Source organism: Balaenoptera borealis (genome assembly GCF_965194805.1).
Source record: "Balaenoptera borealis genome assembly, chromosome: 11".
Classification (NCBI taxonomy): Eukaryota; Metazoa; Chordata; class Mammalia; order Artiodactyla; family Balaenopteridae; genus Balaenoptera; species Balaenoptera borealis.
Window position 1 is genome coordinate 24,305,300 of NC_138868.1, and position 13,264 is coordinate 24,318,563.

The following is a 13,264-nucleotide window of genomic DNA, read 5'->3' on the forward strand; positions in this document are numbered from 1 at the left end:
GAAAACTTCCCATTCTGTGTAAGGGTTCAGTTCGCTGAGAGCCAGGGAAGCATAATACTGACAGTCTGGAAATTATAGTTGATTAATAAATGTCTGCAATGAAATAATTTAGAGATACTGATTTCAGCCTTTTAATTCCCTCCTTTCCTTTTTAATTTTTAAAGCCTGGATAGCTTATATGGTAGAGCCAGACCATCACGATTTGAAAATTGGACATGTATAAACTCCACCTGGCCTCATTGCAACTGAACCTTTCACGTGCATGAGTAGAACTAGCTGCCTAGTTCTGGATTTTTTTTTCTCTGCGGTTATCTGGAGTAGCACAAGGGCACTATGTTTTCAGGACTGCATTGTTGTGTGGTGGGTCTATGGGTAATTAGACACCCTCACAACCCTAAAATCATAGTAGAAGTTGTTTATCCCTCAACTTGCAAAGTATCTCTAGTCGCTCAATACCCCCCAAGGCAAATATGTATTTTTTAATGTTCACAAATCAGTGTTGAAAACTAAGACCAGTTCAAAATCAATTTGGAAGGAACAACGTTTAAAATTAATATTTAAGTCGTGTAGTAGAATCTGGGTCTGGTGCTCCCCCACATAACCCCCTGGGTGGTTTTCTGGTTTGTGGCCCGTAAGCTGGATGTTGATGATAATTATTTTCAGGTAACTCTGGCAGCCAACGGAAAGTCAGCCGACTGCAGTGTTGACGAAGAACCTTGGAAACGTGAAAAATAAGGATATGACTGTCAGCAAATTCTTGAATAAACTCCCCAGCGTATCTTATGGTAAAAGAGGATATAAACAAGCTTCCTTTGAAAAGAAAAAAAATACATATATTTCTATGTTTACTTAATCTGTTAGCTGAGGCTTAGAGGATCTGTTGTGAGTCAGTGATAGGCACGGTGCTGTGTCTTTGCCAAATAATGCTTGGTAACCGTCTAATTTTCTCACTTGTATTATTGTTTGAATGGATGCCGCTGCAGGAATCAGTTTGAATTGAAGACGCGTTCTTGCCAGCTTCCCTTTTCTCTCAAGATGCAGAACCGTGGATGCTCTTTTCCCAGGGGACACGACTAAAGCCCTGTGGCACATTCCAGGGATTTGGATTAATGAGCAGACAGTCAGTGTGTTACTCTTTCCAGTGTTCTCCATGCCTCACCTTGTAACACACAAGAGGTTCTGTTAGAAGCCTTTAGAAGTAAATCCCCTTAAATGTCTTGTAGCGTATGTCCTTGTGTTGATTAAAACAAAGTACCCATCTTAAGGTACAATTTCTCTTCTGTATACGCTTTAAGTTACATGGCTAAATGTTTCAAAGAGAGTCATGGTGGGAGCCATATCTTAAAGGTAGCTGGTTATGGAACCCACTGAGTCTCTGCTCTACCCCATCTAGTTTATGGAGATAATTGTTGAATTTCAAAGTAGGTTTCATAATTTGCTCTAAATTTGATAAGGGATTAGGATGTAAGTTACATGTAACTTCTGTGTATATTGACAAAAGTAAGAGAGCACAGTCAACATACATTTTAACCAGATTCAAAGATTCAAATTAGTTTTGTGTTTGGTTTGCATCACCTGGCATAGTGAAATCAAGTGAGATTATTTGATCTATGCTTCAGTGTCTTTGTTTCGTTCATACAATTCTTATTTTGGTCTCTACCAAAAAAAGACATTCTTAATCCCCAAATTATTTCAATCATATTCTCATCAAACTAGAAGGCTTAATCATTTTACTCTCCTCACAGATGGAGGATAGTTGGGTTGGCTATGCCTCTTTTAATACTAATCTCATGATAAAAACAAAACCAAAACACTGTTTGTTAGTTATCTAATATGTGGAAAGCTATTTGTTGTATTATATCAAAGCACCTAAAACCAGTTCAGGACACAGTTGGAAGCAGAGCCCATCTTTTCCCCCAGTCTTCTCTGTGGAAAGGAACAGAAAACAAACATAGGTGCAAAATCCTATAAAGGTGACATTCTTATGGCAAAGTCAAGGCAGCCTTGAACCATGAAGTAGGAACAAAGGATGGCTTTACAGAACTTCACAGATGGAATCTTCTCAAGGCTGTGGAAGTTTGAGGGAATACATAATATAATTGGAATAGCCCAGTCGGTGCCTTGCATGCTGTAGGGACCTCCAAGCTACATTTTTCAATGTCTGTACTATCATTTTCTGTTGAATAACCCACAGTATTTTCCTAAGGTTGCTGGCTTTAGGAGTTTTCTGAGGACTTGAGCATGAATCATTGAGAAATAAAGCACATTTGACGTGTGTAGAACCTTGGTCCAATGTGAGAGTAAGGTGTTTATCTGCGGTCAGCAGATGGGTGCTGAGATATTCATGAAGAGTCATAGAGTCCAGAATTTCTTAGGAGAGGGTGTTTATGGACATACATGCCCTTTATTACCCCCTCCTTGTGACTTTTCTCTTCCAAATCAGATACCTTTGGAACACACAAGAGACATGAGATTCTAGTAGTTTTGTCTCTTAAGCCCTAGTTGTTTTTGTTTTGTATAAGAATCAGTGTTGAGCAGTATTAAGTAGTTTTTGCTTTTTTTTTTTTTAAATACATTTGTCTTTATTTTCATTAGATGGACAGTTAAGAGGGTGGCCAAGGGCATGCTGAAATGTAGTAGTGGAAAATGCATCCTTTACAGCAGATGTTGTGGGTCAAAGGGACAGTTCCCAGATTTAACTGTGAAACTGTTAAGGATCATCGTTAAGTGATGCTCCCAAGAGCTTTTTTATGGTGAGGAGAAGGATTTAGGCAAGGCATCTAGGAGCTTGTGGTTCTGCTGTTTAACGCCAGGTTAGCACTTTTACACGCTGACATGTTACTCAAAGGAGTGGTCTCAGGATCGTCTTCCGAAGACTCTGCCTAAAAGTCTTCCCTGTTTGCTTGTCTTCAGCTTTTTCCTAGTTATCAAGTTAACCTACAAATATACAAGGCGACAGCGTGTTCAGAAGAAACTAGGTGCACAGCTTAACAAAGCAGGTTTTTCAGGTTTGAAACTACGCAGTAAGTTTCATGAGAATATACTTAGGAAATCAGTTCATCTGGAAGTTCAACAAATCAGTAAAAATAAACAATGTCTCAAATTCAGAACTAGCCTGAAAACCCAGGATGTACGTAGAGCTGACGTGTGACTGTGTCCTCTGGTTTTTTTAGGCCTCATTCATTCTTCTCATGCCATGCCCATTGGGGTTTTCCTTGCCCACCATATGTGCCATAAACAGAACAAATAGATTCAGAATATACCTCTAACAACCTTTTTCTAAACAGGATATTATAACCTGTCAGTTATATGCATAGATTTATTTTAATAGGTCCAACACAAATATGAATCCTTGTAACAGTCCATTAATGTTTGACCATGCATAAATGTTATACTTGTATACAGACATGGCAGGCCAGATACAGACACTGCATCCCTTAAGTTCTGTTAAGTCAGGGCTTTGGCAACACCGTTTTTTATGAACTCATTCACTATTTTTAGGAATCAGAATTGTTTCAGGAGAAAACCAACGAGGTAGACTTTTATTATCTCCTTTCTCATTTATGTCCTTTGGGAAACCCAAGTGGAGTCATCATTTGATTACCTACTACAATTCAATGAATCAAGTCCTATCAGTGAAAAGAATCGCTCTCAAGGCAAAGCTTTACCTTAGATCTTTGAGGATATGCCTCCCATGCAAAGAGCATCAGACAATCAAGGCAATCATCTAAATCACACAGATCTTCAATATAAAACTTCAGATGATGAGTTTTGAGCCAGGTAGCTGTCAGGTTTGATTCTTCACTTCCTCTTGCGTGTGGAAACACAACCTATAGCCTCATTGCCTGCAGAAGTGGCCATGTTCCATAAAATATAAATATTTACTTCTCTTTACTCATCAGCTTTGGATGTTCAGGAAAGTCTAAAGAAAGGTTGCCAAAATGCCTAGCTTTTTGGATTTGAACTAGTGGAAGCTGAGAAAGGCTTAGGGTAAATTCAGATTATGGGGAGATGTACTCCTGGTAGGTAAGATCAGGAATCCCAACGACCAGTTGAATAGAGGGTCTCAGATCATTTCCACTCGTGCACAGAGAAATATGTCATTTGCAAGTTTATATCTAGTCAAGAAGGCCCTTTGGAGTTGGGTAACTCACCTACTGGATCCCCAAAAGGAAACCCAATCCTGCCATGCTTTTGCAAATACCACACTTCCCTTTGTTCCCAATAGCAAAAGTTATGGTACAATATTTCACTTTTGTCTGAATCAAGGGTTCTGTCTGTGCTATATTTTCCATGCAAAGAAGGTCAGAGAATTAAGGCAATCATGTAGATAATACAGATCTTCATGATCTGAACCAAGTAGCTATTAGAAATATGGCAATGAATCCAAATAGGTACCCACATGCTCAGAGAGAATGCTCCGTAGTTCAGACTCTTGATAAACAAGCCCCAGCAGCTCTTGCCTGGTGTGATGACTAAATGCTCAGCAGTTACACCCAGTGGAGGTGGCTGTTCCCACTTCGCTGCTCTTCAGTGCTTGGGGCCATACAATTGTGTGGGTTGCTGGTTTGGCTTTGCTTATTCTCCAAATAAATTCATTCCAAGCCAAGAAAAAGGAACAAATGGGATTTTTCAATTATTGTAATACTTGCTCTTTAAATAAGATATGACAGTCTAGGAGCCTAAAAAGATTAAGTTTAAAAACAAAAGGCTTGAAGGAATTCTGAAGTGAGAGTTGTGTAAATCTAGTTGTCAGAGAAGATAAATGGTCTCAGTATCTGGTAATTTCTGGCTAAAACTGAGAAGGACCACTGAGTGCCAACCCAGGGACGTTGCATTGTAGGCAGATTGGTCTCCTTGGATGGAGTGAGTTCAAAGCTGTTCAGGCATCAGTTGCTTATGATTTTTCTGAAAAGAAAACCCAATTTCCACTCTTCCTTTTCCTCCCTTCTTATTCCAATGATCATTATTGCTGCTTAAGAGACAGTTTAATAAATGACCATCCAACTTAGCGCAAGGGTTGGTTTTACAATAGATGACAGCGAATCTTAACTGAGTAGTGTCTTATTTCACCGCACAGCACAGCTAATTCAGGGAATGACATAGAGGTGAGGAGAAATAATGCAGTTGGGTGGAGAAACTTTTGACTTAGACTCTGCCCATTTTTATTCATATAACTTACACAAGTCACTTTACACACAAGCTCCACTGAAGAAAAAAAAAGTGAAGTGCTGGATTAAATGATTAAAACCCCCATCCAGCCCTATGAAACCACCATATAATGATCTCTACTTTAATTTCTTCTTTCATAAGAGGCTTACTACTATAACACATTAGCTATTTATATTGTAAGTCAGAGGGGCCCACAACAATGAATAATCAATTTGGATTTTTCTCATCCCCTTTGGGGGAAATTAAATTCAAGCCTCTCTCTTCGTCTGAAGTTTTACAACAAGCTTGGAAGATGGCCATGTTCATCCACAGTTTGGTATTTGGGGATACAAACAAACTTCCTTTTATAAAACTGTCCTTTGCCTAAGGCACTGTCCTAATAGAAGTAGCAATTCAGCTCAGGGAAAAATGCTGCCAGAGTCATCATGAGGGGCCAGGATGAACCTATGGCCTGCCTCAAGGTCTTGCATCATTCCTCTTGCGGCAACAGGGCCCACTCCGAATACCCTAAACACACAGTTTCCTCCAAACAGTCCTAATTGCCAACCCAGTATGGGAATTTGGGAGCATCTGGCAAACAAACTTGAACACTCTTATGAAACTGGTGCAAGACTTACACAAAAACAGTGACTGTCTGTAAATATTCCCTTTCCACTGGTACGTAGACACGCACATCCACGCACAGGGTGGGACCAGGCCAACTCCTTTCTCTGGAGAGGTATGCAGGGATATTTAGTTGAGTTCATTTTCAAATTTTCCTCTTGGTTTGCTATTACTGTGGGCATCACATCACAGGTGGAGAAGGTCTATCTTAAAAGAATAGACTTGTATTTGTGATCATTGCCTTCTTCAATGCCCAGAGTTTCTAGGCTGGATAAAATGCATGGTCTGTCTGCAAGGTGCATGTGACTGGCCATGGCCTTTGAACAATCTCTTGCACGTTCTGGTACTGCTGCAATGGGCCACTGTTTGCATCCTTGCTCTTTGTCCAAACTTCTGCTAAATACACAATACGTTTGGTATTATTGGGTCATGAGCACCTTTATTGCCAGAGAAGACTTCAGCTCTGTAGATGCGGGGCAGAGGGATGTAAAGCTAGTACTAAAAGGATCGAGTTAGTGTTTGTTTGTTTGTTTGTTTAAATTTTTAGTGCAGAAGACCTGACACTAGAGCATCAAGAAAAAGATATTTCTTAACGGATCCATATAAGAACGTATGGAAAAGGAAGAGGAGCCCTCAAGTTCTTATTTCATTCACTCTAAATAATATCCTGAGTAATTACTGATCAGCTTTTTTTTTTTTCCATGTCCAGCTTTGCCTCACCTTCTTACTTCTGGTGCAAATATCCATTTTGATATTTTTTGAAGTCCTTCTGATATTATACAGGGCCCTTTTGTGCTGAGGATAAAACCTGCTACTGGAACAGATCCCTGTACCTTGCAGAGTCAGCAGTTGACCTAGAGCCTGGGTAGCAACAGGTCTCCAGTTCCTCCGGAGACACCTCCCATCCCTGGGTGAGTGTTGGAACGTAACAGCTGACTGTGACCCTTGTCATCGTTCCCCGTGGGGATGGGGATGATGCAGCAGGAGATTCGCTCCTTCTGGGGCTCCGTTTCTTCTCAAGGCAACCATTTAGCTGCCTAGAAACAGCCTGTTGCCTTCAGTAGGAAAGAGATGCACACACTAGCCAAGGAAGTTAGTCTAGCATATCTCTGAGTTTTCGCCTCCATGGAGCAAATTCTCTGAAGTGTATGATCAGAACGCTGGCACTGTGGTTGCTCACTTCTCCAGGAGAGTTATTCTCCTTACTAGGAACTCATCCTTTGGCATCCAGATCTTTCCATAAACGACCTTCACTCCTTCCCTTCCTCCTTCCCCTGGGAAACCTCAGCATTGCATTTCCATGTTGCACAAGACAGATCAGGTTATCTGGTCACTACAGAGATTTGTATATAAAAAACTACTTTTGTGAGGATTTTTGTATATTGTTTTTCTATTTGTTTTCTACGGCTTGAGGAGAGAGCTGGCAAACTGTGAATCTAATTTGGTCTTGCTGCCCGCGGATATATTTCGGCTTCCTGGTAAAAATCTATGTTACCAGGGACAATATATTGCCCTCTGATCAGTATTGCATCCCCCCCAAAATTCCTCCAGTCCAACCTTACATTCTTTTTTAAACAAATCCGTGGGCTTCTTTGCTATTATTTATAAAGAGCATGAGAAAACATATTTAGAGTCCTGGATATTATATGGTTAATATTGATTTAGCCTTTCATGATGTTATAGGTTTGTATCTATTCTTCATAAACCATAAAGAACTCAGTGTAGACTGAATTGATCTATTTAGTATCTGTAATTTTGCAGACAGATATCTTCTTATGGTATTTTCTATATAACCACATATGTAGAATTACAACTAACTAGAGCACAAGACGTTTCTACAGCAATTTAGAGCTGTCAGTTGTTTCCTGAGCATACAGCCACATTTGAAAAATTTAAGAACCCAGTCCTTTGCGATGCAATGAACAAAATGACCATTAAGAACAAGGAGTCACTTCAATCCCTTAGCTGGTTAGGGTATGCATTTAAACAATTAGTCTTTTTAACTCACGGAATGGTGCTGACTCCTTATTATTATTATTTTTAATTAATTAATTAATTTATTTTTGGCTGCATTGGGTCTTCATTGCTGGGCTTTCTCTAGTTGTGGTGAGCGGGGGCTACTCTTTGTTGCGGTGCGCGGGCTTCTCATTGCGGTGGCTTCTCTTGTTGTGGAGCACTGGCTCTAGGCGCACAGGCTTCAGTAGTTGTGGCATGCGGGCTTCAGTAGTTGTGGCTTGCGGGCTGTAGAGCGCAGGCTCAGTAGTTGCGGTGCACGGGCTTAGTTGCTCTGCGGCATGTGGGATCTTCCTGGACCAGGGATCAAACCTGTGTCCCCTGCATTGGCAGGCAGATTCTTAACCACTGCACCACCAGGGAAGTCCCCTGACTCCTTATTTTTGACACAAGACCTTGTTTTCCCAGCTAAGCATTCTAATTTTGCTTTTCTCCAAGAAAATGAGAAATAAGGTGATAATAGTGGGATCATTTCTATGTCAGAATCTCCCATGTCTTCCTAATAATTTACGTGAAAATTGGTTTAGGAAAACTTTGAATAGAGAGATTGAGGGTGAGTGCAAGGAAGCAAATCAGGACAGATTTGTCGCAGTTCGTTCTTGCCAAGCAAATTGGTGGTAAATGTCACATTGTTATGTGAATTGAGCACATATTTTTAAGAAAAAAAAAATACTGGTACCAGCTCTGAAGCAATACTCCATCACTGGGGCTTAGAGTCACATTGAAATTGTTTAGAAGCAGCCCAGGTAGATTCTGTCCTCAGGTGAGTAATAATCTATGTAAATTTCCCCAAAAGGCAAATCAATAACTACTGCAAAGACAAGGGAGGGTCTTCCTTCCACCAAACACGCTTTCTGATATGGTTGTAGGGCTAGTATTTTTGCTATGTTTTAGGAGAATAGTCAGTTACATAGAAAGTGTACTGGTGTGTATTTGAACCCACCCCTCATTAAGCAAACAGATTAGATGTGCCCTCAACTGGCAACGACTGTATCTGTGATTTTCAAGTACAGATAGCTGTCAAGCATGAAGTTCTTGTGTGTACACAGTAACACTTGGTTCACGCATGAAGAACAGTGCCTATGCACTTTGTGTAGCTATAATGTAGGTATCTATGTGTAATTTCAGTGAAATGGTATATAGATGTATTGTAATTTAATTTAAATGTTATTTTTGGCCGTTCATCTAAGTGCAGTAGACATGTTGATTGTTGTTTTGAAAACCCTTCTTTTCCTTCTTAGATAACTAGTAGTGAATAATTTTTCCTCTTTCTTAAAGTGACTTGGGAATGTATATCAATGAAGAACTTATCTATGAATCCTTTGTACCGATGATTGTTTGAAAGTCTGTGTGTGTCCAGTATCTTTGTAAATATGCCATTCGGGGCAAAGGAGGGTTGGATATGTGTCATGATTCTTAGTGAAAGGTCATCTGAAGCCTATGTAGTGCCCGATGAATGCAATTGTGGAACTTTTGATTATCTAGGCTTAGGTAGAGTTAGAATGAGGACATTTGTCTATAGCCCTCCTTCGCTTGATGGATTGAGACAAAAGGTTCTTCGCCTTCTGAGCATGAGCATGTTAGCATCATATCCTTAGGTAAAGGTCTGTCTCTTTGGTTGCCAAATACTGATCATGATACTCATGACTTAAAGGTTCTGAAGAGCCTCGTCCTCCTTGGTTTCTTGAGTCAGGGTACAGGAAAGACATTCACTGACTAACTGCCATGCAGGCAAAACACCACAAAAGCACACTTCTGGTAGTAAATTGCACAGTTGTCTCTAGAAAGATAAGAGAAGCACAAGCATGGTCAGTGTACAGCTTTGGGGTTGCAAAAGAAAAAAAAAAACAAAAAACTGGTGAAGCACAGATCCCACATATGTGAAGGGAGTAGGATCTCTACCTAGTAGGCTTTGTGTGTGTGTTTCAAGTGGTTGAAGAGGGGGTTCAATGCAATTATATACCTGCCTCCAAAACACACATTCTGTCTAATTATCACTAAATGGAATGCTGTGGGGTCTATAGTTCCTGTAACCCCTTTTTTCCTCTGTAAGGACAGAGAAGAATGGCCATGTGCAGCTGGGAACACTGAGTGCCCCTCTCTTTTCACAAGAGGAGTGAAGCTTAAGAGATCCTCTGAGGGCACAAAGCACATTAATTTTCAGTGTCTTCTCCAATGATTGGAGTGAAGGAATGTAAATGTGAATAGGCAGATTTTTTTTTCCTGAAAATGTGGCTTCTTCAACTCCCGTCAAATTCAGGATGAAACCTTACCGAAAGAAAGCTAACCTTTAGGCAGGATTCCCTTTGAAGATTCTTGTGTGTCCAGAATGAAAGATAAGAATAATTGTTTCCCTCACATTCACAATCCCCATTGGTCTAAAGTCATGTAACAATAGAGCATCTATAGCACATAGTGTTTAAAGACTAATGAATGAAAAAAGATAAAAACTTCAACTAATTTTGGGGGTGTTTCTTACATATGGTACTAGGAAATGCCTTGTTGGCAAAGCACATTTTGGGTAGTTGAAGTATTTTGTTCTCACCTTTAGCTTTCTAAGCTTTCTTACAATGTGGACTGATTACTGTAACATTACATGTGTAAAATAACTGGATATTCTTTATATACGGGAAATAATCTGTAAATCCAATATTTCACTAAGTGTTTTAACTTTTATGTATATATCTCTCATCAATAAATGTGGATTCCAATTTCTCTTGGTTGTTGCCTCTCCTTCAACTCCAATTTTAAACTAGTGTTGGTTACATGGTAAGTGTCTCCAGTGCTCCTTTTGGAGAAGTTTGTGAATCAAAACCTACAGTGTCTAAATGAATATTTTCTAGGAAGCCTAAATATATGGTGGAGTCACATCTTATGCTATAAAGTTATGAGTTGGATAAAAATGGTGTATAATCAAAATTATCCTTGTGAACAGCCAGTATGTGTTATCCCCCAAATCTCAGGAGCTTAAAGCAACTGAGGTTGATACCTTACTCATGTGATGTGTCCATCATAGTTTGACTGTGGGACTCTGCTCCACGCCATCCTCACTGAGGGAGTCTGAGAGAGACTTCCTCCTTATGCTTCTGCACTTGCCAAATGCAGGAAAAAGAGAACATGGCAAATCTTACACTGACTCCTAACGCTTCCTTCCAAATGTTGCATGCCTCACTTGTGCTCATTTACCAATGGCCAGAACTAGTCACATGGCTCTACCTAACTTCAGAGAGACAGGAAAGTGCAACCTTACCAGGTGCCCAGGAATAAAACTGGAAAGAGTTGATGAACAGCTCTAATGACTATTAGGCCGTAAAAAATTCCTTAAATCATTCATAAAGGATAGTATACAAACATATAGTCTTTCAATTCGTCCAACAGAGCAAGTTTTTCTCTAGTATTGGGAAACTCATTGCTATGGAAGTAAGTGACGAGCATTTAGCAGTCATGTTGTAGAATTAAAATGCATGGTCTTCAAAAGTAGGACCACAGTCAGACTAAGGAGATTTTCATGCAGTGAAAGGTGTATATACAGGAATGGAGCCCCACTGAGAGAGTGACAGGTTTTCCATTCACGCTCCAGGGCACCCACATGTTGAATAGAATGGCTTGGATTAGTTGAAATGTTCTCTCTCATTGTTTTTTGGGAGGAAAGGAAGCAAATATTTGATTTTAACTAAATAAAATACATGTATGTGATACATCACAATTTCTTTCACCAGTGTCAGCAATTTATGTAAATTGTTGGTGAAAATGGACGCTTCCTTTGAAAAGGCACTTTTCCTTATCCCTTTGGAGTCAAGCATACATCACATCCATATTCAAAATGTTATTAAAATCTTATTTACAGAAAATATGCTCGTCGGTAAGTTTCTGGGCTGCCATTTGGTCTTAAAGTAGCAAAGAGCCACAAATCAGAGTCAAGGTAAACTACTTAATACTTTAGTATGGGTACAATTTGATCATTATCAACTACTTCTTCAAAAGAGGACACAGCCCAAGAGAAACTTGACTTTGCTTGTTCAGGGAGTATGATCCCCATGTTCTAATTTCTTACCCTGTCTTCTGGAACAGAGGTGTTTAATCCACCCACTGTCATTGTAAGGCCACTTGTATGTTGCTTCAACTTACTGAAAGAAGAAGAAGCAGAAGAAGAAAAAGGGGAAGAAGAAGAATTACTATTATTTTGGGGGTGAGAATGGAAGGAGGAATTGTAGACTGGGAACCAGGAGGCAGGAGTTCTGATCTTTGCACAGTCACTAAAGAGTTGTGCAAATGTGGTCAAGGCCCTTTGCAATTTGGAAGTCATTTTGACATATGTAAAATTAGGGGTTTGAAGTAGATAATTTCTAAACTTTTGAACGCTGAAATTTGAATTCCGTCAGCTGGGTAAGTCATCATGACTACAGATAGTTTTATTTTTTAATCTGATTATTTTAACATAATATACATACAAAAGAATATATGTAACCTACATCTAAGTCATGATGCCACATGATATAGAATCATACGAATCTATTAGCCAGTGGAAAAATTAAAGCATCACCCATAACTTCCCTTGACCTTTGTACTCCTTCCTTACCCCATTAAGCTGCTTTACTCCCCAGGGGAAACTGCTACTAGGAATTTTGTGTTTATCATTCCTCTGCTTTAAAAAATATTTTTATCTCACACACATGCATGAGTCCACAAGCTTTGCTTATTGCTGAGCTTTATAAAAAAAGGTATCATACCGCATGTGGTCTTTTCCAACATGTCTCTTTTCTACCTAATGTGTTTCTCAGTTCATTCACATTGTTACAAGTAGCTGTGGTTCATTCATTTTCACTGCTGTATAATTACATAGTATGTGACATGTGCCACACTTTGGTTATTCACTTTCCTGCCAGTGGACATTTGCCTCATTGCCAGTTGTCTTCAGATGCTGCTGTGAACGTTTTTCTATGTTTCCTGGGCATTGCTGCTAGATGCAATAAAAAAAATTATGTATTTGTGTGTCTGTGTATCTCTCTGTGTATGTGTGTGTGTGTGCGCATGACTGAAAAGTTCCTATTCAGATCTTCTACCTATTTGTGCATGGCTCCTTCAGTGGGCCCACTTGTGGACACTGTTGGACCGCCTGGTGATCCGCACGCTGCTGGCTGTTTAATGGAATCCATCTCTCTAGCAGGAACACAGAGCATTTTTAAGAGGGGAATTTAAATTTAAAGCTGAAGCCTTCTTTCCTCAGGCTCACATGGTACGGCCTTTGAGTACAGCTCTGATGGTAGCCAGAGAGGACCTGCTAAGTCTTTGACCACTTCTTTAAGCAACAATGCGCTAGGCCCAGCAACTCCACCCAGCATCAGCAGGCTGTTTGCTATGATGCAAAGAGTAGTTTGACGGAAGCAGTTACAGGAAGTCACAAGAAATCTCTCCACCTACCCCAAGAACCACTAGTAGCCCCATTGGCTACACTCCCTTCCCCCCGCAATGGAAG

General features: G+C 39.9%; 1 protein-coding gene across 2 annotated transcripts in view; it reads left to right on the forward strand.

Moving 5' to 3' along the window:
* The window catches only part of SLC1A2 (solute carrier family 1 member 2), a 104,917-nt gene extending 94,414 nt beyond the window's left edge, over positions 1-10,503 (forward strand). For both annotated transcript variants that reach the window (XM_082343770.1, XM_082343771.1), the window contains one exon: positions 664-10,503. In XM_082343770.1, the coding sequence (XP_082199896.1) occupies positions 664-735 (72 nt within the window). In that variant the 3' untranslated portion in view covers positions 736-10,503. The remainder of the gene's footprint in view (positions 1-663) is intronic.
* Positions 10,504-13,264: the final 2,761 nt, after the last annotated feature.